Here is a 25,276-nt window from a genome sequence, read left to right as displayed (position 1 = left end):
ACTGAAATACACCCCAAAGCCTAGGAGTTGTGTACCCAAGGGGAGGGAGGAGGGAGGAGAGGAGCTGTGAGGGGCAAGGAAGAGGTTCATGATGGATGGACAATTCGTCCAGAGTAGGGCTATCTACCTTTTCCATCACCCACTGTTAACCTCAAAGTTGTAATTTCCTGAAAACTAGATGCCATTCTCTGCTTTTATTTTTTTAAGATTTATTTTATTTTTATTTTTTGGGGGGAAGAGCAGAGGAAGAGGGAGGGAGAGAATCTCAAGCAGACTCCCTGCTGAGCACAGAGCCCAACATAGGGCTCACTCCCAAGACCTTGAGATCATGACCTGAGCCAAAACCAAGAGTCAGATGCTTAGCCAGCTGAGTCACCAGAAGATGAGGCCCCATCTCCTGCTTTTAGGAGAGAGACTGTGTACCTATGGGTTTGGGAATAATGGTCAGAGAGAGAGAGAAAAGGAGTAAAGGAAACCCTGTGGGTTGTGGTTGGACAGAGAAAGGCAATTCCATGTAAAGGAGGATACAATTAAGACAGTCTGTTCCATCACTCCTTACAGCTTGAAGGTCTTTTCCTAGCAGCAATTCTGTATTTTGTTTACATAAGGATAGGGATCCTTGAAAATAATAGGCAGACTCCTTGTTTTATATGTAAGGGATTTTAAGGTAAGGAAATATAAGTGATGGTTTTCATACATGACATCATTTGGGGTAGAAGAACTAGGGACAGTTGCGTTATGGAGAGTGTGTGTATTTGCATGTGTGGGAGAGACACAGAGGGATACACACACACACACACACACACACACACATACACACACGGAGAGCCAGTGAAATTGATTGATTGAGAGAGAAAATACCCAACAAGGAAACCTAAAACTTTGGCCCATGGCCAAACATGTTAAACCTCTGGAAGAAACTGCAATCTCAAGTTAGTTTTTGAGAGATTTGATGAAAGTCATCAAAGTAATGGTCATCATGAAAATACCATTTCAGGTACTATTAAAAAGAAGTATTTCCTCAGAGGCTTCAAAACACTTATTTATCTGTCACTTCATTAATTTCACAACATCAAGTGAAGCAGGAGATTTGGACTTTCTACTGCCCTCCAATCTGCAACAGAGGGCAAAGGGGTACGATGTATAACAAAGATTATATCTGATGTTTAGAGAAGTGACTTTTTGTGGATAATTCACAGCTTTTAGTTAGCCTTTGGTCAGGAGGAAGTTCGAGTACAGAGAAGTTTGTGGGGAAGGAGAAAAGTAAGTGCTCTTGAGCTCTGGATGTGCACCAAATTGGTCTCCATCTGACAAACACTGATTGAGCTATGAGCCATGTGCCAAGCACAGGGGAGGCATGAAAAGGGTCCAATTCCGCAGTAATCAGTCAGTTGTAGAAGCCAAAATTCTTTCTTTTCAAGTATAGTACCTGGATTCTCTACTGTGTGAATTACCTAATAGGTCATATTCATCTTAGGAAAGCTGGGCAATATAAAGAATTTCTTTCTTCAGCAGACCTGGAGCAGGTAAATTTCTATTTGCTGTTAGAGCTGTGGAAATGTTTAATTTTCATCATACATAAAAAGTAACTACTTTTAAGTGTTTTTCATTTGCTGCTACATTTTTGAGCCCATATACACTCTATGTATGGATGTGTGTGTGTGTGTGTGTGTGTGTATAGATACATACACACATGCAGACAAATGACAAGACGGAGGAAGTGACTTTCCAGGGATAATATCCTTATTCTAGGAGGTCAACAGCTATCAAAATCTCATCCTTTATGAAAATATAAGAGGAACCTTGGGAGGCAGGAGTGTTTGATTTAGTCTTACTCTTGAGTTGAAACACCAAACCACAAGATATTTTTGTGTTGTCTTTAATAAGATGTTATTTGTGGAACCTTTCCACTTGTGACAATGGATCTGTCAAAGAAGACAGCAATGAAAGATCTACTTTTTTTTTTTTTTAAAGAGCCAACCAGTTATAGTTGTAGATTTTATAGTCCTATATCTTATTTCTTAAACTTCCTCTGGCCAATTGCAAACTGTTATCACTAGATAATACAGCTTAAAAAAAAACTTATCAGAAAGTTGGATTTCTTTAAGGTATCATATTTATTTTGAAACCATAATAAAATGGCTAAGTTTAAAATATCTTGCCCTGTCTCCCCTACTTTATGATTAGACTTGACATTGTTTACCCTGCCCTGTATTGGGCAATATTGTTTAGTTTAACAAACAGAAAGATTTTCATGAGCATTAAGGACAAGCTTACAGCCTCACAAGCGAATATAACTAGCATGTTATCTTCATAATCGGTTATCACAATCACAACCCTTAAATTTCTCTTCAAGTCACGTCAGGACTGTGATGTGAAAGTCAAAGGACCTTTTATCAAGAACATACAGCACAGAAATCTGTTGACACTTGGAGGCCACGTGTAATATTTTTAACAATTCAGAACTTCACAGCGAGTATGAAAAACTACTGGATTAACCAAAAAGGTTAAGAAAATATCATCTCTGACCGATTCACGTAGATGACATAAATACAGGGACTTGCAGAGCCAACAAGGAGGAGCCATGAAACGGGAGTAGGATACGTTTCTAGAATTCAGAGAGATTATTTTATTGCTAGCTGCTTTTTCTATCAATTCATACTCTTAATACCAGGACCAAAGCAGAAGTCCTTGTTTCTTTAGTGTCCCCCTTGAAACACCATCTGCCATTTGGTTGCAATGTCACACGAGCCCTAGCACATCTGAATTGCACCACTGTATTTATGTTTTATTATATTTCAAACGCCTGCCTCCAGCATACCTGACACCCTCTTGGAACTCAGAGCAGCTCCAGGCTGCCAGAGGAAATACCAGCAGGCTTTCGCCCGGGCAGCAGCGCAGATTACTCCACTGACACACAGACCTTCCAGGCTGCTCTCCTGCAGAGACCAGGCCACCTGGGGCCACACCAGCCCCACGGGGGACCCCACCAGGGCTACAGAGCTCGGTGCTTCCCGCTGCAGCTGCTCATCGCCAATGATTTCCTGACACTCAAAAGGACCTTGCTTTTCTTTTCAAGGTTAAAAAAAAAAAAAAAAAAAGAACAACACACACACTCACACACACACACCTCCCATAAAACCTTATCTAGAAATAAGCAGGCCAGAAACCAGAGAGGCATTAGAGAAAAAAAAAAAAAAAAAAACCCACAACCATCCCAGCGACGTGAAATAGCAGAGGAAGGGAGATGGAAAGCTGGAAAGCACTGGCGTGACAGTGACGAACTTTTCTGCAGCCCGTGAGCCCCTGAGTCACCGGAGCTGGTACCTGCGGCTGGGCCCTGGATGGCTTGCCGTGCCGCACGCCCCCCTCGCGCCCCCGCTCGCCCCTCACCTGCCAGCCTTCTGTCCCTGGTGTTTTTCCAAATCGCATCCAGGGCCCTAGCGGTGGAGTCTCGGATGTGGTCGCTGAAGGACCTCCGGAGAGGGGCTCTCGGGGGCCGGGCCATGCCGCGCGCCCCGGGGCCCCCGTCGGGCTGGGCTGGGGCTGGGGCTGGGGCTGGGGCTGGGGCTGGGGCTCGGGCTCGGGCTGCGGGCGCCCTCGGCGGGCCCGGGGCAGGGCGCGCACCGCCGTGCGCCCTCAGGACGCCGGCCCCGCGGCTCGCGCTGCGGCCCGGCCGGGGAGCGCCGACTGCGGGCGGCCTCCTGGAGCGCGGCCAGGCGCGCGCGGCGGCCCCATCTGGAAGGGCTCGCAGGCGGGCCCGCGGCACGCTCGCGCGCTCGCTCCGGCGGCCTCCGAGGCTCGAGGGGGGCGGCGGCGGCTCCCCGCGGGCGCCAGCGACTGGGCTCGGTGCAGGCGCGGCCGCCCGCCTCTCTACTACCTGCCTCCTGGCCGGGCGATCCAGCTCCACCTGGCATTCCCGGGGGAAAGCAGAGCCGCGGGCGGGGGAGGGGGGGACGGGACGCGAGGGGCGGCAGGGAGGTGAATTCGCATCCACGTTTGCATGTGACCCACTCGTCTTGGGGTTTTATTGCCTCGCGGTTGTAGAGGAGGCTGTTTCTGACCTCCAGCGTTCAACCTTTGGTTGCGGGGGAGGGAGGGAAGGTAGGGCTGCAGTGCGCATCCTGCAGATCTGTCTGGATTCTCTCTAGGAAATGGATGTTGGGTTTTAAAGGAAACATTAGTCACCTCCTCCTGTCTCCCTTCTAACTACGCTTCTACCTGCTTTAAGTGGTTTAATCAAACATTTCTAGGTTTTGCCTCTAAAGAAGGTCCACATGTCCCCCGGTTTTCGGAATCTTTCAGCTCCAACGAAGCCAACGTCATCGTTATAATTGCACACCCAAAACTCTGCCCCAAAGAATAAAACTGCCGAGCACCGTGAAATCAAAATATGGGCCAACTGCTTCTTTTACAAGATCTGTTTTCGACTTTCTAAAATGCCGAGTAAATCTATTTCTTTGCCAATGAATTTGGCTGATTTTCTGCTTTGTAGTGCAGCATTGCTCCTCTTCCCTCTCACTATCCCCTAAATGCCATCTTTTAACTTTCAAGGTTTGGCATGGCGGCCTACTGTTGGCATCACATACTATCTAAGGGCTAGTTCATAACCTTTGCAAAATTAGAAAATGCTGTAAAAGCACTTTGTAAATTGCAAGGTACCATGTGAGTACTAATTATTAACATAATTATTTTTATACATGAAATCATTTTCAACCCACACTGATCTCCAGAGTCTCCAAATTTCTACAGCTTGCAACCTCTTTCCCATCAGCTTTGACAACTTAATTATACAAAGGATGATCATTATAATAGCGTGATTGTGCTCACAAGTTAGAACACTAGTGGCACTGCTTATTAGTAACCCAGGTGTTTTCAATCATGTTGTTCCCAAATTATTAAAGCTCATGAGTCTCTCCAACTGAAAATGTGTGTCTTGATCAATATTGTCTTCTTTGCCTTATCACTGGGGTGGTCATAGATCAGGAGGCAACAAGTACTAACTGAGGTATGTAGACCTCGGTGCCCGAGGGAGCCATTTCCGAGGCAAAACTCTCCATTAAAAAAAAAAAAAACTCAAAAAATTGGACTGCCAAAGTACCAAAAGTCTGTGTGTGCATGTATCTGTGTGTGCATGTGCATGTGTGCACGTATGTGTTTCTCCTTCAAAGAGGTCTGGGCATCTTGAAACAGGTTGACTCATTTTCTGGTCAGGTTGACCAAGGCAGGTCTGGTTTGTAGAGGAACAGCATGAAGTAACCATAGCACAAGTAGTGAACTATATACTCTGAGCTAGGTGTGGAAAAGTTGAGGATGAATAAGACATTGACTCTGTCTTTGAGGAGAAATCCCACTGACCACAAATCATTTCAAAATAGTGTCACATGTTCTATGATAGAAGTGTGTACAAAGCGTTATAGGAGCACCAAGAAGGAAAAGGTAGCTTGGATTCCTAGCTCCTCTTAAACACCAACCTCACCTAAATTTCCAGTCTAGATTTACAACATAAAACCATTCCCAGCATGAATATCAATAACTGATTGTATGAGTCATGCAAAGTGACTGGCTGTAATGGCATGAAGTCTTTTTATACCTAAACACAGAAAAGAAAGGGAGCAATAAAGGGAAACAGCATTTGTTGAATACCTATGACATGTAGATAGATAGACCCTTAGAGGTGTTATTATTTCCTCTTTAGAGATGAGGAAACTGGAGGGCAGAAAGAAGAGGTGTGAGAACGTTCAGAGAGTAAATGGCAGACCTAGGATTCATACCCAGGGCTGTCTGTATTCAAAGCTCATTAGCCTCCCGATCAACTTGATTGCTCATAAATTAATGACAGTGATGATAATGACCCATTAGGGCTTATGTGCGCTCAGCTGATACTAAGCTACAGGCCAAAGCTCTTTAATCTTAGTCAAATAAAATGGCCACTGGGCCCATGGTGTGGAAGAAGCCTGAGTCTCAGATGGGTTTTATATGATCCCAGCTATGAAAATTGAAGGGCAGTGAGTCAAGATAACCAAGGCCTAGTCAACACATACTGTTTAATAATAGGGTACTCAAGTCTGATCTCCAAAGTGTTCTAAAATACCCTCCTTCTCCTCTGTGACATGCTCTTTCGAAAAAAATCCTCCTAGTATTTCACTGTAGCTCATCTCAGCAGTGAAAGCCTACTTATTCTAAGCACAGGTTCCATTTGATAGAACAGTCCATAGACCTAACCTCCTAAGAGGTGTGTGTGTGTGTATATATATATATATATATATATACACACACACAAAAGGAAACTTACCAGCATAAATGTAACTTTTATACCTCAGAGAAGTGGAGCACAGCTATATATTTTCAAGCAAGGTGGGCTTTATTTATTTAAAGATTTATTTATTTATTTATTTATTCATGAGAAACACAGAGAGCAAGAGAGGCAGAGACACAGGCAGAGGGAGAAGCAGGCTCCATGCAAAGAGCCCGATGTGGGACCTGATCCCTGGTCTCCAGGACCACATCCTGGGCTCCAGGCAGCGCTAAACCGCTGCACCACCGGGGCTGCCCGCGAGGTGGGCTTTAATTATTGATTTAACCATATTCCAAAGTAGGGGTGGCAACTTGACTCCTCATTTCTAAAAACTCATTACATCAAATTTCATTGTGAAGATGTTTCGACTCCTTATAAATGAGTCTCAGCCACATATCATTGGTATGATGTAAAAACCATCTAATACACTGCCAATTTTAAATTATTTTTATTTTTTGTTTTTGTTCTGTAGTAGAAGAAATATTCCACGCAGAAGTGCTTTTCAAAATTCACCATTTATAGAATAATCCCTCAAGTTTTATTTCTACAAATTTCAAATAATCCAAGTCTCTTCTGACTGAGAGGTGAGGATTGTATATCATAGTTAATGTTATCTCAATTTGGCAGATGGGGAGAGTGGGAATATGAGAAGTTTATTGATTTTTTTCAAGATCCTGCTGGGAATTATAAAAGAAATGAGGATAGCAACATTATGCGTTGATTGCTTCTTAGTTCCTTTTTCTTGTGATAAAAAGCTAGTTTCAGCCATTGGTGGAGCTGCTCTTTGACCTGGGGGACTCTTGTTTGTGTATTAAGGTAGAGACTTTCATGCAAGTATGTCCCTAATATTGTCCATCTAAGAAAACCATCCCATTTTGATAATGTATTATAGTTTTTATCTAATTTTGTCTAATTTATAGTTTTTAATTTTCTTAATGCAAGCAAAAATTTTAATGTTATAATGTTTCTAGGTCCCATACACTTTGATCTAATGTTAGGGACTCCTTCTTTTCTAAGCCTGTGGTCTTATGGCCACTCTTATTTGCTGATACAACTCATTTAAGCTTCCTTTGGAGTACTTAGAACATTAGGATTACCCAAAGTGCTAGCTAGTAGGTTCTCTCGAAATAGTATGACTAATGATGGGAAATGAAATGTTTATTAAGAGTCAATGCCATGCTTAGATCTGGGTCTTTGGAACAGGAAGGAAACTATTAAAACCCCATTTGGTTAAGTCCTGTGAGAGACCTAGCCCCTGCAACAGCACAACAGGTTAAGTGAATGACAGTGCCTACCCTGGCATAATAGGTCTGCCTAAAGGGCTGTAACTCCACAAAAGGAGTTTTCCATTATGTATCTAGGTATCCAAAAGCCCATGACGAAATTTGTAGTATGAAAGTTTGGTAACTCTGAGGACTACATAGATGGTTTCTATTTTTCCCAATGAATAACACCTAGCATATGGGTTACATGCTGCCAATCTCTGTTTTCATTTTGAATTTTGTTTATTTAACATGACCGTCTTGAGTACATTTGCTCTGGTGCGAGTGGCAATTTTGTTAATTTGCTCCTACAATTGGAACCCTTAGGATTACATTCAGTTTGGTTGAGAATCTCCTCTGTGATAAATTGTTAAGTATTTTCAACCAAAGGGTTCAAGGTAAGGTTGTTTGCACCATCAATTAGATATCTATTAATGCTTGATAGACCAATAGATCACAGTTCTTCAAATTGGTTATCTCCAATCTCCACTTGTGGAGATTGCCTTGGAAGGCAAGAAGAAAATCTTAGAATCTGTGTCTATTTACTTAGCTCTTTGAACTTTCTCTTTTTCTAATATACAGAGCACAGTGATTTATGGATAAAATTTATAAGTAAATGTATGTGTATTTATAAATAAATGTATATATCAGAAACTAATGGGATTAGCAATCAAAGATTGCTAATGGGATTAGCAATCAAAGATGTTCAGAAACTATTTCTCTACAACTCCTGATATGTATCAAATATATACACTATCTTTCAGAGTAAAATCAATCTGTTGGGGGAATACTGTTGAATAAATGTGTAAGGGGCAAGGGTATAATAAAACAAGAAGTGAATATGAGGAAAGAAAAACGTTCTAACACAATAGTACCTTCTTTCATTTTTAACTACTGAATCTCATTACTAACTATGCTTTCTGAAATAAATTTCTTCACCTGGGCTGAGAAAAGTCACCTTACCTGTGAGAAAGGAAACTGCTATATACTGAATGTGTTTGTCTCCAAACTCATGTTGAAACCTAATCCCCAATGTGATGGTATTAGAAGGTGGGGCCTTTAGGAGGTGATTAGGTCATGAGAGGTGAGCCATCATGAATGGGATTAGTGCCCTATAAAAGAGAACCTGGGGTAGTCCTTGCCCCTTCTCCATGTGAGGGTTCAGCAAGGAGATGGTGTCTATGAACCATGAAGTAAATCCTCACCAGACACCACATCTGCTGGCACCTTGATCTTCGGCTTCACAGCCTCTAGACTGGGAAAGAAGATTTCTGCTGTTTATGTCACCCAGTCTATGGCATTCTGTTAAAGCAGTCCAAATAGACTAAGGCAGAGACAGACCTTATTTCAGTCCTGCCCCTTAATAGCTTTGTGATCTTAGGACAGCATTTTCACAATTGCTAAAAAGGGGATTGAGTAGATCCCTGATTCTGGTATGGAAGGAGAGATGGAAGTAAAGTATACAGATTCACACAGGATGGGACCTGTCCTGCTGAAGTGGAACAAAAAAGTTAAACAGCTCCACTGGGGTAGGGGTCTCTTTCCTCTTCTAAAAAGTATGCCCATAGACTCTTACCTATTAGTAAATTAATTGTCCCTCTGTATACTTTCCTCAAGCTATTTTCAAGTTGCTTCGAATATGTTTCCTTGGAGTTGTTCATTTGTTTGTTTTGGTTTACTCTCTCAATTACTTCCTTTCTATTTTTTGTTGACCACTCGGCTCTAGTTGGCTATACTAGTAATTTTGGCAAGAAAGACAGGAAAGAAAAAGTACTAGAGAATGGGAAGAGGAAGTAGTGATGCTCTCAGAATTTTTTTAATGTAATGATTTCAGATTTTTTTCTGTGTCATGATTTCAGAAGGTTAAAATATTTTTAATTCTATAGCAAAATCAATAAGGATACATCACCAATACAAGTACAAAGAAATAATATATCTAAAATTTATATTGTCTAACAAAGGATAGAATATCTACTGGTAAAATAAATTTTAGACACAGTTAAAACTTTAGGAAGATATTTAGCAAGGACATTTCCTTGCTTGTATTCTTCATATTCTTTTATTCCTTTTATTCTTCCTTTTGTCATTCTATTCTCCTATTGTTTATTCTTCACAGTATAAAATTCCAGTGTATTATGAATTAAAGGAGTCCAACATTATGACATAGAATTACAGTAATGTAATTTCTCTGCTTACTAAGAATTAGAGTATATTATGATTACTTGAATTGCTTTTATTTTCTTTATTTTTTAAAGATTTTATTTATTTATTTATTCATGAGAGACAGAGAGAGAGGCAGAGACATAGGCAGAGAGAGAATCAGGCTCCATGCAGGGAGCCCGATGTGGGACTCGATCCCAGTACTCCAGGATCATGCCCCAGGCTGAAGGCAGGTGCTCAACCACTAAGTCACCCAGGCATCACTTGAATTGCTTTTAAATTGCATTTATTTCAGCTCATACTAGTTTTATATGTGTCTTTATATTGACATTGCAAAAAAAATCAACCTCTTACTGATTCTGAGTTATAAGACTTCCTTCTAAGAAAAAAAAAATTCAAATGCTTTATTTTACCTTCATGTAAACTCACTGCCACATCTCTATAAAGAATGCCACATGGTGATTATCTTCTGGATCTTAACAATTATCAATAGCCTCTAATAATATGCTATATTAATAATAAAATCAAAAGCAATTTGGGTTAATGACTTAATGGTATATTCAAGCATATGCATTCAGGGATAATTCCGAAATCAGACCAAAGAGGAACACAAATATATTTTCTGTGTTAATACAACCTATTGATTATACTTTTTCAGCCATATTATTAATAAATGTTATTTATTAAAAGATCCCCCAAAACACTGCCAGTAGTAACAGGTTTGAATGTTTTCATAAAAAGTTATTTTACAGGTTGCATTAGTTTTTGTCCATGAAGTGATCCTGATGGTATACCACCACCACTACCACCCCCCCCCCACACACACAAAATATAAGACAATGTTTTTCAGAAATTGCATAATAGGTAATGCCAGACTGTGATTTCTGGAAGAGAGAGAGAGAGAGAGAGAGAGAAAAGATGAGCTTACCATTGCTGCAGCTTACTGCCTTATTTTCTGGCCACAGAGTAGAAAGATGAAAATCAAACATAACTTGAGGTGATAGACATCAGAGTTTATGGAGACTGAGGCAGCTAGAATTTGCAGGTCAGAGTGCCAAAGAAAAAAGAGCAACATTGTAAGCTCTGCAAATTTGCAGAGAAGTCTCCCCAGGCTTTTACTGAATACTGATCTGCACAGATGTGGAAGGAATTTTCCCAAAACTTGGGGAAAAAATATTGGAAGTCAATGAGCAGATAACATCCTAAAGCTCACACAGGGCTGGGATTAGTTTCTGTTCCACCAGTCAGCATGATGAGACCTCACGTAATACGGGGCCTAAGGTAGAAATCCCTAGAAGGGTTATTCTTTTCTAGGAGGACTAAATTAGTCTTAGAATAACAGCAGCTCTGGAACTGCCAGCAGGAGAAAGGAAATAAAGATAAGAGTAGAAATAACTGAAATTGAAAATAAACAATAGAAATTAAAAGATGATTCTTTGGAAAGATCAATGAAGTTGATTAATTTCTAGTCAGATTAACTAGAAATAAAAAGTGAATTTAACAGGATTTAAGGTTAATATAAAAAAAATCAATTGTATTTCCACCTACTAGCAATGAACAATTAGTAAGTCTCATTTACAACATGATCAAAAAATATGAAATACTTAGAGATATATTTAACAAATATGTATACCTAAATTTATACACTGAATGCTTTATAAAACATTACTAAAAGAAATTAAATGCCTAAATAAATAGAGACTTATACCATGTTCATGGATTTAAAGAATCAATATTGTTAGGATGTGAAGTCTTCTCATACTAATCTATAAAACAATACCAATCAAAATTCCAGAAGTTTCTTTTTTTAACTGACAAGCTCTTTCTAAAATTAATATGGAAATATAAAGGCCCTAAATGAACCAAAATTTTTTTGAGAAAGAGATGCAGTGTTGGAGGATTTACACGTCCTGATTTCAAGACTTATAAATCTACAGTAATTAAAACAGGATGATGCAGATTTAAGGATAGGTATAGACCAATGGAACAGAATAAAGATTTCAGAAATAGGCCATACAACATGTTCAGTTGATTTTTGATAAAGATGCCAAGGTAAACCAATGGGGACGAATAATCTTTTTTCAACAAATAGTACTGGGACAATTGGATGCCATATGGAAAAAACAGGAACCTTAGCTCTTACCTCACACATTAAGCAAACTAACTCTAAATGAACCATGAACATAGTAGTAATTTAAGAATAAAACTATAAGAGTTATACAAGAAATTTGGTGGCCTTAGTTAGGTAAAGCTTTCTTAGAATCCATTAAACATCAATCATTTTAAAAAATGGATAAATTGGAATTAAAAAACTCCTTTATCCTCTTAAAAAAGCTGCACAGGAAAGAAAAAGTCAAGTCACTGACTAGGAGAAAATATATCCAGAATATATATAATTACTAGTATAGAAAAAGCCCTATAATTTAATTTAATAAAAAGACAATCAGATTTTAACAAATGGACAAAAATTTTGAAATGACACTTTACAAAAGGAGGTATATGAATGGCTAATAAGTACATGAAGATATCCAATCTCATTAGTCATTAGGGAAATGGAAAATAAAATCACATTGCATTACTACTACACACTGAAACTAAAAAGACTAACCATATCAAGTGTTGGGTAAGATCTTATATATTGCTGGTGGGAATGTAAAATGGTTTAATCAATTTGAAAGTTTGTAAGTTTCTTGTAAAGTTAAAACATACCCTTACCAACTAAATCTACTCAGGTATTACTCAAAAGAAATGATAATATAGTTTGTACAAACACCTGTATGTTAATATTGGCAGCACCTTCTTCCATTTACAGATAATTCTATAATCACAATTACAGTGATAAAGTACTAGCTTAGTGCTTGTCAGAGGCTGGGGATGAGGGTGAAGGTGGGGTGAGATTCACTATAAGGTACATAAGGGTTATTTTAGGGGTGATGAAAAAGAGCAAAATGAAATATTTTCAACATAAATAACCAACGGAGAGTTAATATCTATATTAAGCACTTCTACAAATAAAAAAAAGCAAAATAGAAACAACCCAAGTGAAAAAAAAATCAATGGATTTTACGAGTAAGCATTTTACAGAACATATGGAGGTGAAAGAATTGGGAAATAGAGGCTCAGGGTTCAAATTTTGATGTCACTGAAAATTCCAGAATAAAAGCAAATCATTAAAACTCTTTGAGAATCAGATATAAGTCTTCACAGGGAGATATGTCTTCACAGGGAGGGAATATGCTTCTTAAAGCATGATCACTGGCTTGGAATATGTATGGAATGTACATATGAAAATAATATCCCAGTGCTGTGTTACTGGATCAAATTGTATGAGAATTTTATAATAAGGCACTTCAGATATTATTAATAATAAAATTTATTTGAATGGTATCATTAAAGACTCAACTCTGTGTTGAATGATTATTAGTATAATTTCATTCAATATTATTAGTATTGGCATGTTATTAACCAAAACAATAAAAAGATTTAAACTCAATAATGACAGGTTACTTTTGGATTCCACTATTATATTAGGACATGTCATTTGTGTGGATATATATTCCTTTCTGGGGCACTAATGGAATCTTAAAAATATGATTACTTAAGTAAACAGGTATTTTGCTAACATTAGCAGAAAAAACACATAATTTTCACACTCTTCCTGATAAATAGTAAGCCAAAAAACTCTGCAAATATTTTAAATGAGAAAAAAATAGGAAAAATATGAAACTCTTACTTTTCTGACTGGCATGAAAAGCTAAAAAATACAAGCCAGGAGAAGAAAATAAAAAAGAACAGCCTTGAGAAAAGGAAAAATAGAATTATGGGAGCTGGAACTTATTTGCATAAATTACGCTGCACAGGAAGTGGCAGTCTGCAAACTTCACCTGAAAAAAAAAAAAAATCTGCAGAGAAGGTTGAGCATACTCCTTACTGAAGAAAAAAGCAGATGATGAAGGGCAGTGGAGATTGTTAGCAAGTGCTTCTTTTGGATAAATTCCTTTTCTTTTTTTGTCTTTATTTTTTATTGTATTTATTGTATGTATTGTATGTATGTATGTATGTATGTATGTATTGTGGAGGGAACACCCCCATTAACAGACTTTAGAAACATGGTGCCTGCACTGTTTCCCTAATCTTGAATTGGAGACTCAGGGGGTTCTGACCCTAATTTTTCCTCACACTCACTATTGTCTTGGGCTTCTTGGTCTTTGAGACTTTTCAATGTGAGGCCAATGGCTGGTCAGAGTCTGGATGAATGGGCCAGAGATGAGCACAGAAATCTAGAGGAAACATTTAGAAACTTCTTATAGTAATTGGACAAAGTAGTTGGAATTACTTCCTTAAGTAATTTTATGACTGTTGAATCTAATGATAAAACACTTGGGCTTCTATTTTTTTTTGTGTGTGTGTGTTTTTCCTCTCAATTTTATTTTCTAGTATTCTATTTTCATTATATTTTAAAATGATATGTGTCAGCAGGAGATGGGAAAAAAGAGGTCACCATAAACAGTTTAGGAAAACTTGCTCTAAATATATGTATAAAATATCTAGAGATAGTAATTACTTGAGTGTTTCAGTGGGTGGTACTTTAGCTCCAGTGTATCTAGATGGAGAGAAAAGATAAAAACACTCTTCTGTTCAGCATTTAATCAGCCTCTGAATTAAACAATTGTTGGTATTTGCACATTTCTTACTATTTGTTATTTACATGGAAGAGCAACAGGGTAAGCATTCTTAATATTTCAACTTGGAAATTGAAAAAAAATGCTTAAAGGAAATGGAAGCATTTTTGCTTTTGCAGTTTCATGCATAGTGAGTGGTTCACATCTGGCACCAAGACTATAGATCATCAGTGATGCAAGAACACTGCAAACTGAAATATTCAAAGAAAAACAAAGGGTGGATGGTGGCAGGAAATAGAGCAGGCAAATTTGTCATTTAAGAGTAAAATATAATTATTCTAAAGTAAACCTTTTTATCTAATTAGTTTTAGGAAATGGTTAGCATTTCTTAGGAGGATGATTTGCTCTAAAATCTGAAAATTGGAGATCTTTGGAAGAGACTATTTTCATTAGTTCTCTAAATTCATGTATCTCTTCTTTATCTTAATGATATAACTTGTTATTTATTATCATGAGCAATAGTTGAATTATAATAAAGCAGAATTCAGTTTTTAGAAACATATCACCAAAAGCAAAAACACAACTCAAAAGTTTTGACTTTTTTTTCCAACCTCATTTACTTAATCCCTGTAATATATACATATTAAAAGTCCTTATGAACAGTGATTGTAGTTATTATCTAATAGGTTTCTGGTATTGTAGTACATCATCTAAAAAAATCTGGGGGTGCCTGGGTATCTCAGGTAGTTAAGCATCTGACTCTTAATTTTGGCTCAGGTCCAAAAATTTGGAATTTTTGGCTCAGGTCATGATCTCAAGCTTGTGAGATGGAGTCCTAGGTTAGCTCTGTGCTGTGTGTGGAACCTGATTGAGATTCTCTCTCTCCCTCTCCCTTTGCTCCTCCCCACCCCTAAAAAAATAAAAACACAATTTCTGCCTCTTTTTCCTTTACTACTGACTATAGAGTTTAGAATAAGGATGTCTGGATCTTTGCAGCTGGGATAGTACCACTGATTAATAAGATTTACTATTCTTAGTAAAAGTTATAATCACTCTTCAAGGCCTGCTGAGTCTGGACCCATCCTATTTTTTTCCAGTTTTCTCTCCTTCCAAACACAAACTCCATGCTCCAGCTGGCCAGGCTGCACAATTTCATAATCGAGCCATGTGTGTTCCCACTACTCTAACTTTGCCAACAGTTTTCCATGCCTAGAATTGTCTGTGATCTCCATTCCCAGTTTTCAAGGCTTTTCTCTCCCCCATATCCTCTCTGGAGCACTCCAGCCCAGTGAACTCTCTCAGCTCAATGTCTAGAGTGTCTTGAGTATCTTGCCACCTAAGATTACAACTTATCTTGCTCGGCAGGCTGGAAGCATTCTGAAGGGATGGGTTCTCAAGGTCTAGACCAAGTAAATTCTTAGACAACAAGAGGAGCACGAAAAACAGCTCACAGCAACATCACTTGTTCCTAGCCCTTGTACCCTTAACCCCTGGCCCTCAGCTTTCTACTGGAGGAGGGAGGAAGTGAGAGAGTAAGAGGGTAGCAAAGAGAATTGGATGGGCTGACATTTGGCTGGACTTGAGTTAACCTGGAGAAGGGAAAATACATCCCATTAAGGGCAAATTGAGGATTGTAGTCTTATTAAAGAATTAAAACATATTAGTTTTCAGCAATATGTGGTAGTGATTTTTCAGGGTCACTTGGGCTGTTTCTAGGATTACAAAATTACAAATTAGGTAATGTTTGTTTGTGTCATTCGTCATGTCCCTCACTGAACAGCTTCATACTTGAGATCTCTTCCTTTTCCCTAAAGCATTGCCTTCTGCCATCTGACTGTCCAGAGTCACCACTGCGTGGTGGTTTACTTCTTCACCCTCACTCTCCCCTCATCTCATAGAGATCAGAATTCTGTTATATGGGTTCTTGATAATACTTGCTGGGCTATTCCAAGAGGAAGTTTAGCTCTAGGAGACAGTATAGAGCTGTAGAAAAATTTATATATATAAAATATCCCACATATAAGAGAGACTATACAGTATCTTTCTTTGTCTGACTTACTTCACTTAGCATATCGCCCTTGAGGTCCATCGGTGTAGACACAAATGGCAAGATTTCTTTCTTTTTTATGGCTGAGTTGTATATATATATATATATATATATATATATATATATATATATCTCCATTCAATCATTGATAGGCTATTTCCATATCTTGGCTATTATAAACAATGGTTCAATGAACATGGAGGTGCATATGTCTTTTTAAATTAGCATTTTCACTTTTTTAAAATATTTTTTTAAATTTTATTTATTTATGATAGTCACACACAGAGAGAGAGAGAGAGAGAGAGAGAGAGAGAGAGGCAGAGACATAGGCAGAGGGAGAAGCAGGCTCCATGCACCGGGAGCCCGACGTGGGATTTGATCCTGGGTCTCCAGGATCGCGCCCTGGGCCAAAGGCAGGCACCAAACCGCTGCGCCACCCAGGGATCCCCAGCATTTTCACTTTTTAAGATAAATACCCCAAGGCAAAATTACTGGATCATATGATAGTTTTATTTTTAATTTTTTGAGGAACCTATTTTGAGGAACTTGCATACAAGGTTCCCTTTTCTCCACATCCTTGGCAACACTTATTATTTCTACTCTTTTTGATAATAGCCATTCTAACAGGCATGAGGTAATATCTCATTGTGGCTTTGATTTGCATTTCCCTGATGATTAATGAAGTAGAGCATCTTTTTATGTACCCATTGGTCATGTGCATGTCTTTTTTGAAAAAAAAATTCAAATCTTCTACTCATATTTTAAATGAGTTATTTATTTATTTCTTTAGTTATTGAGGTGTAGGAGTTCTTTATATACTTTTGATAATTCCTCCTTATCAATATATGGTTTGCAAATATTTTATGCCATTCAGTAGGCTATCTTTTCATTCTGTTGATGGTTTCCCTTTGCTGTGCAGAAACTCTTTAGTTTGATATAGTGCTGCTTGTTTAGTTTTGCTTTTGTTGTTTTGTTTTTGCAGTCAGATTAAAAAAAGTCATCACCAAGACTTTTGTGAAGGAGTGTTGGCTTATGTTTTCTCCTAGAGTTTTATGGCTTCAGGTCTTACATTTAAGTCTTTAATCCATCTTAAGTTAATTTTTGTGTACAGTGAAAGAAGGTAGTCCAGCTTCATTCTTTTGCATGTGGCTATCCAGTTTTCCCAATTACACTATTTATTGAAGAGACCATCTTTTTCCCCATTGTATATTCTTGGCTCATTCATTGCAAATTTATTGACCATACATATGTAAGTTTATTTCTGCACTCTCTATTCTGTTCCATTGATCTATTTATCTGTTTTCATACTGGTGCCACACTGTTTTAATCACTGTAGCTTTGTAATTAGTTTAAAATCAGGGAGGGTGATGCCTCTGGTTTTGTTGTTCTTCCTTAAGATTGCTTTGGCTATTTGGGGTCTACTATGATTCTGTACAAATTTTAGGACTATTTGTTCTATTTCTATGAGACATGCCACTGGAATTTTGATAGGAAATGCATTAAATCTGCATGTTGCTCTGGATAGTATAGCCATTTTAACAATATTAATTCTTCCAATCCATGAACATGAAATAGCTTTCTATTTGTGTCTTCTTCAATTTCTTTCATTAATGTCTTGTAGTTTTCCATACATTGGTCTTTCACCTCCTTGGTTAAATTTATTCCTAGGTCTTTTATCTTTTTAGATGCAATTGCAAAAGGGATAGTTTTCTTAATTTCTCTTTCTGATAGCTCATTATTAGTGTATAGAAATGCAACAGAATTTTCTGTATTAATTTTGTAGCCTGCAACTTTACTGAATTCATTTATTAATTCTAACAGTCTTCTAATGGAATCTTTAGGGTTTTCTACGTATAACATCACAGCATATGCAAGTAGTGACATTTTTACTTCTCTCTTTCTAACTTGGATGCCTTTTATTTCACCCTCCCCCACCTGTCTTCTTCTGCCTAATTGCTCTGGGTGGGACTTAAAATTACATTTACTACTTTAACATGTTGTTATCTTTAGTTGATTGGATGAGCAAGTTAACTAGTGGCAAATTTGTGACTATATGACATAATGTGGCATCTTTGATTACTTTGCTTGTTCAATAAATTTTTCACACATATCTTTTCTCTCACCTTTTCTGTAAGCTCTTGCAGGATAGTATCTTAAATAGTTTTATATGTCCAGTACACTATTTGTTAAAAATAGACATTCAGAGATATTTCTGGTTATATTTATAATGTAATATAAATATAGTCATTCAGTGTCACAATCATTTGTCTTAAGGTTTAGGACTTTGTTATGCAAAGTACAAACTTTGAGGTACATATTGAGATTGCAAGCATGTGGAGGAAGAATAAATGGGAAACTATCATTAACATTAACCAGTGATGCCTCAAACTTTATTGTGGACAAGAACTCTCTGGGGAGTATATTATCTTAGAGATTCTTTGGCCTATGAGCCTCCAGGCCTGGAGTTATCTAGGAATCTGAATTCTTAAGGAAGCATTCTTCAAGAAATTAAGAAAATTATGAGGTACATTTTAACAAACATTGCATTAAATAGGTATGCCTTTGTTTTCTTTTTTAAAAAGACTTATTTATTTTAGAGAAAGAGAGAGTATTAGTAAAGGGAGGGACAAAGGGAGACGGGGAGAGAGGATCTCAAAGAGGCTCTACACTGAGTGGGGAGCCTGATATAGGACTTAATCCCAGGACCTCGTGGTCACGACCTGAACAAAACCCTAAGAGTTAGAGGTTAACCAACCGAGCATTTATTTATTTATTTATTTATTTATTTATTTATTTATTATTTTATTTATTTATTCATGAGAGACAGAGAGAGAAAGAGGCAGGCAGAGACATAGGCAGAGGGAGAAGCAGGCTCCATGCAGGGAGCCTGATGTGGGACTTGATCCCGGGACGGTGGGATCACGCCCTGAGCCAAAGGCAGATGCTCAACTGCTGAGCCACCCAGGCGTCCCGTATGCCTTTATTTTTAAATTAAAAATGCTATTTTTCTTTCAAGCAAAAAATAATTGGGTGTCCTTTAGGTGAAGACATTTAAAGATAAACTGGACATGGATTTTATGATATAATAGGGAGAATAAGCTTTAGTAATCATAAGGAACATAAAGGAATAAAAATCTTATGAGAATTTCGAGTTTAGTGTTTGAGCTTTCTGGGGAATAGGGCTGATTTCAGAGCAGAGGTGGTCATGGAAGGCTTTAAAGGGGAGATAAATATAGAAATTTGGAAACAGTATGAAAGAAAGTTCCTGGGAAAGGTAACAGTATTAGCAAAAACACTGCAGGATATAGAGGGTGGGTATTTCTGTGATGGAGTCTCAGGGGCTGCTGAACATGAGAAAGGTGGCTTGGCTGATAGGCTAGGGCTGGAGATCGTGGAGATATAGCTTTAGTTTGGTGAGATTCCATGTAAGAATGTGTAAGGGCAGGTAAGGGAAGAAAAGACAGACAATAAAAGAAAATCCAAACATCAATGCCATATAATGTATTTAGGGTTTAGGAGGATTTTTGGGGAGATAATAATTTAACAGTAAACATCTCTTCTTAATTATACTAAACATCATATCAGTGAGTGCTATGATACAAATATGTAACTTTATTTCTATGTGTTCTATGATATTAACTTCTATCATTTGAAACAAAATAAGACTCAAATTAGAATTAAAGCCAATATTAAAACTATTAAAGTAAAAATTTTAAAAAGGTAAAAATCGCTATCTAACCTGTTCTATTATATTAACTTCTATCATTTGATACAAACAAAATAAGACTCTTAAATTAGAAGTTTACAATATTAAAACTATTAAAGTAAAAATTTAAAAAAGGTAAAAATCACTATCTAACCTAATGCATTTCTAACATATAATTCCAGAGTTGAAAAGACATTTGTATTTTTTACTGTCTAGATTACTTATGTAGACACTTCAAGAAATAGAAGTGAGACTAAATTCTAGAAAATCACGAAGACAGTGTGAGGTATTCTCTTGCTCTCCTTCCTCCTAAAAACAAAACAAAATAAAACAAAACAAAATAAAACCCTGAAACCCCTAAGGGTTGAATAATTTAACTAAAGAAAACAAAAGAGAGGTAAGCTGAAGTCACGGGAAATGGAAGAGAAAGAGCAAAAGGCTGAAAACCTACCACGGATGGAGCAAAGATTTTCCAGATGTGGAATTCTTTCTATGGATCAGTGCTGTTAGCTTGGCTTACTGAGGTTCTACCAGGAAAAAAAAAAAAAAAAAAAAAAGGAACTATGGCTTCCTTTTAACTTCTATCTGTAATCTAACTAAACCTACTTTGCTGAAATTTTATATCGTGTTTCCTTTAGGAAAATGTCTTGATATCTGTGATCTGTGGTTATTTTTCAAAACTAAGCTTACATTGTAGATGGGAATGCTTTTGGAATGCCTGAAGATATTTGTATGTGTGTCAGAATTTCTCCATTTGGAAAGACGTTTATAACATCTCTACATCACGGTCCTCTTGTCTGCATCACAAAAAGGCCAGGGTGCTGCCTGCATGTGAGGATGAGGGGTCACTGTTCTGTTTATGTTCTGTTGTCCTGGACCATCTGGGGGGATGGTTCTTGATTAGCTGCAGAATGATGAGTGCCATCTCAGTGTCAGGGTCACAAGTTAGACAGAGATGACTTTTTTAAAGGCCCCCAAATTTGGTGCTCAAAAATATTACAAAATGATGAAAGTTTCTGTATATAATAAACAAGCCAGCTTCCCACTTCACTATAGTTATAAAAGAAGAAAAGCCTCATGTTCCCCTTTGAGTCACCTAGCTGATCTTTCTTTGAAAAAATGAAAGCTAATTTCTTTATCATTGTAGCTAGAATATAGCCATTAGGGTCTCAGGGGAAGAAACATCACTGAAATACCCACCATGTGGGTAATTTTTTTAAATTAAAAAATACTAAGTCATAGAATATAGATATATCTAGGAGAATTCTGATTTTTTTCTCATAAAGATACTTTATTTAAAAAAATGTACCAAGTGTCTCCCCCTCAATTATTTGTTTATTCTTCCTTCTTTTGGTTTTACAATGTTAGCTATTATTATTTAATATCTTACTGTGTTTAGTGGAATGGGAGAATGTGATATAGTCTATTGAACATAAATTGTTGAGGGTATCAGCACTTGACTCAAACACATTACAATGCAAATCAAAAGCCAAATGGCGTGTTCAGGATAAAGTTGAGTGGTTTTAAAAAGGAGATAATTTATTTGGTCAGGAGGAAAGAGAAAATCCATGAATCTCATAAATACAAGATAAGATGGTGCTGATGTAGGTGAGTATAGCTAAAAGAGCTAGGAAAGGTTCTATGGGTTGCAGGTAATTATGAAGTAGTAAGATAGCTCTGTAGACTAAAAAGGCAGTATAGCTGTGAAAAGTTAAAATTTTATTGAACATTCACTATATACTTAGTTGATGGTAGGTCTTATAGATTAAAACTAAACAAAAATATGTGATGGCTTTTCATTGAGGCTGCTTATAGCATATTTTAGGGGACGGGACACATATGTAAGAAGCAGAGAATGATGTAAGACATTGGGTAAAATTAAATAATAGACAATTTTTGATACTAATTGTACATGCAATCTGAATTTGAAGAAAGATGTCTAATTATCTGAGTGTAAGGAACTAATTTATGTTTAGTCCAACTAAAAGCCTGAGGAGGCATGAGAATACAGAAATATTCTGCAGATATGGGACATAGACCTTCTAAGAATTGAAGTTGGCACCTAGGGAGTCATCTGGAATGAAAGAAGCTACTTTTTTCATTTCTTTCTCTAGTTTGCATTGTTCTGCACTTCTCTGTCTTAGCCCAACTCTGCCATTATTCTCTTTTTTGCAAGGTGGTTTCCTCTGTTACTTTATCTCACAGTCCATGTGAACTTTTCACCAAAACACCTATTGTAGGTTGACTATTTCTTCAGCTCATAATTTAACAGAGAGAGAGAGAGAGAGAGAGAGGCAGAAAGACAGAAAGAGATTGTCCATTGGTCTGCCCATCTCTTCTCTGACCTTGAGTCAAGTGTGTCCCTCCCCAACCCCTACTTGCCTGTCTCTTGTCCAGTGGACTTTGCATGAGTTAGGATAGGTGGTCACATGGACCTAGGATGTTCCTTGTGACCTAGGAGCAGTGAAACTTGTCTGATTCAAAGGAAGAATTAACTGAAGAGTAGAGCAGTCAGAGGAGGCGTGGTGGAAAAAGTGGCATTCAAATGAGTCCTTAAAGGAAAAGTATGGTTTGGAGAAAAAGAATAGAAGAGTATTTTGGGGGCAGTAAACTTTGGAAGCAAAGGCATAAGGACAGGAATATGTAGATCATATAAATTATGTGAACTCATACTTTCGTTAGACCATTAGAGGTGGAAAAATGGTGATATTAGGCATAAAGAGGTAGATAAAACATCAGCTTTGGAGCCCAAGGGATTCATGTACCATGTAGCTTAGTATTAGGAGGGTCTAGCTCTCTTCTCAGAAACTACATGTTAGGTACACAACAAATAACAGCTGTTGTAATACATATATTGAGTGGTAGTATTTTTCATTTGAAAACCTGAAGAAATTCCACAGGAAAGAAATGAAGTAATTGAAATCAATGACTAAAAGAATAGAATTACTTTTTGCCTAAAGACAAAAATATAAGTGGAGTGTGCAATTATTTTATGATTAATGAGTTTTTAAAAAGTGTTTACACTAAGAATGTATTAAATAAGCTCTTTAAACTGAGGTATATCTATATAATGAAGTATTACTTAGTTGCTAAAAAGAAATGAGCTGTCAAATAATGAAAAGGCATGGAGGAACCTTAAATGATACTAAGTGAAAGACACCAACTGAAAAGCCCACATGCTGTACCATTGTAGTATCACACAGAATAGTTTCCTTGACCCTAAATCCTCTGTGCTTCATCAATTCATGCCTCCCTACCTGCAACCCCCTGAACTTTTAACCATATCCATAGCTTTGCCCTTAAAAGAATGTCATATGTTTGAACTCTACTTTCCACTAAATTTTTCTACTTTTCCACTAAAGGAGATTACTTTCCACTAATCTAAAATTATTCCCCCCAAAACAGTTTATTTATTAAAATAAACCCTTTTAAGTGTACAATGCTATACTTAATGACTTTTAATAAGATGTTTAAGACTACTGGAGGCAATGCTGAGACAAAGAAATCACTCAACACACAATGACAACCCACATATCATTAAACATGAAAATGGCATTATTTCAAAAAGTAGGAAATTAATATGAGCAGAAGTTGTCATAGAGACTTCATGGTGAAGGTGAGACCTAAATGAGACCTTGGGAGCCGAGGGAGTTAATTTCTGAAAGGAAACAGGAGGATCAAAGGTCAAGTTATGTAGAAGCAAATTTAGGCAAAAAGTGTTGCTACCATGGTTACAGCGGAAGGTACATGTTAGAAGAGGATGGGAGATAAGGTTAGGAAGGAAGGCCAGGGTCGGATCATGGAAAAATTTGTTCATCAGCCTGAGGAGTCTTGGCATTTAACCACTACACACAGCATAGTAGTTAGGAGCATGCATTCTAGTCTGTGTTGCTTGCTTTGAGTCTTGCATTGAACAAAGTATGACTTTGGGTATTTTAGGAAACCTCTGAGTCTCAGGTTCCTCATCTCTATAATGTGGAAAATAGTAACACTTAACCTTATAAGGTTGCTAGAGGATTTATTGAGCTCATATATATAAAGTGCTCAGAAAAGTGCAGGCAGAGTAAACACTTGCTATTATCATTTATTCAACCATTCATTTGACAAACGTTAAGTCAAAAACCTTCTAGGAGGCTGAGATTACACTGATGCAGGGAAAATGTAGGAGATCAGCGCACAGTGGGGAAAACATTTGGGTAAATATATCCAAGAAGACCATAGACTTAAAAAGGCAGATAAACTAAAGTGAAAACTGTACTATTATCCTTTTTGTATTTGCTTAAATCCATAAGAAAGAATTGATTATTATATTAAGAAGTTTATAACATTAGCAGTTGGGAGTCACTGGAATGTGTCTTCTGGTTAGAAAGATCTTAAAGCCAAAGCCAAAACCACATTGTGGTGGGCAAACAAGGGCTTTGGGAGATCATTTTGCTTAAATTTGACTTATAGAATTTATAAGATCTCTTTTACCTGATTACAGTAATCAGGACAAAATACTTTCTTAAATCCATGGTCCATTCTGACATAGCCAGACTTGTGTTCTGCACAGCCTTCATACAACAAAATGGGCACCAGCCTTATCTTGGGCATCAATAAATTTGTTATGGTTGTTAATAACTATCTTGGATTTCCTACTTAAGATAAACCACGTCTCAAAATCATATTTTTAGTTTATAATAGAAATGCTTATAAATCCATCTGTAAGATGATCTTAAACTTTTGTCCATAGAAAAACAAATCAAAGTCCTTCAAATCAAGTGAGGTTCAATAAGAAAAGGAAAGCAAAGTCCTACCAGTAGAGTTTGTAGGTCACTTCATACTCAGAAGGTCGAAGTAATACTTTGCCATATTTACCTTTCCAAAGTCAGTGGACCTCTTTGAAGAAAGCAGAGTCAATGTACAGTTATCTTGTGAGTATATGTGTTTATATTCGTATTATTAATAAAAGTAACTGAACTGCAAATTGTGCATTGCAAACTGTATAAAGATAAATATTTGAGAGCATCTAAAAAATGATCAGATATAATTTTCAAACTAAATGAAAGTTCTATTGCTCTATAAAATACAACTAATGCAAAGGGGCCTTTTAATAAATTATTCTTCAGGGAAGATCAGAAATGACAAATTAATTTTTCTAGGGATAAAAAAAGTCAATGTCAATTAAAATACCAAAATGAA

General features: G+C 37.3%; 1 protein-coding gene across 11 annotated transcripts in view; it reads right to left on the bottom strand.

The window, feature by feature from the left end:
- Positions 1 to 25,276, bottom strand: part of DLC1 (DLC1 Rho GTPase activating protein) — a 495,960-nt gene that overhangs the window by 173,567 nt on the left and 297,117 nt on the right. The window contains exon 1 of one of the 11 annotated variants that reach the window (XM_077848960.1): positions 3,394 to 3,542. The exons of the other annotated variants lie outside the window; for them this stretch is intronic. Coding sequence (XP_077705086.1) covers positions 3,394 to 3,508 — 115 coding nt within the window. The 5' untranslated portion in view covers positions 3,509 to 3,542. Of the gene's footprint in view, positions 1 to 3,393; positions 3,543 to 25,276 lie in introns of those variants that run through there. 11 annotated transcript variants of the gene reach the window in all.

Source organism: Canis aureus, chromosome 15 (genome assembly GCF_053574225.1).
Source record: "Canis aureus isolate CA01 chromosome 15, VMU_Caureus_v.1.0, whole genome shotgun sequence".
Classification (NCBI taxonomy): Eukaryota; Metazoa; Chordata; class Mammalia; order Carnivora; family Canidae; genus Canis; species Canis aureus.
Note: the sequence above shows the minus strand (reverse complement) of the source record. Positions and strands in the feature narration are given on the sequence as shown.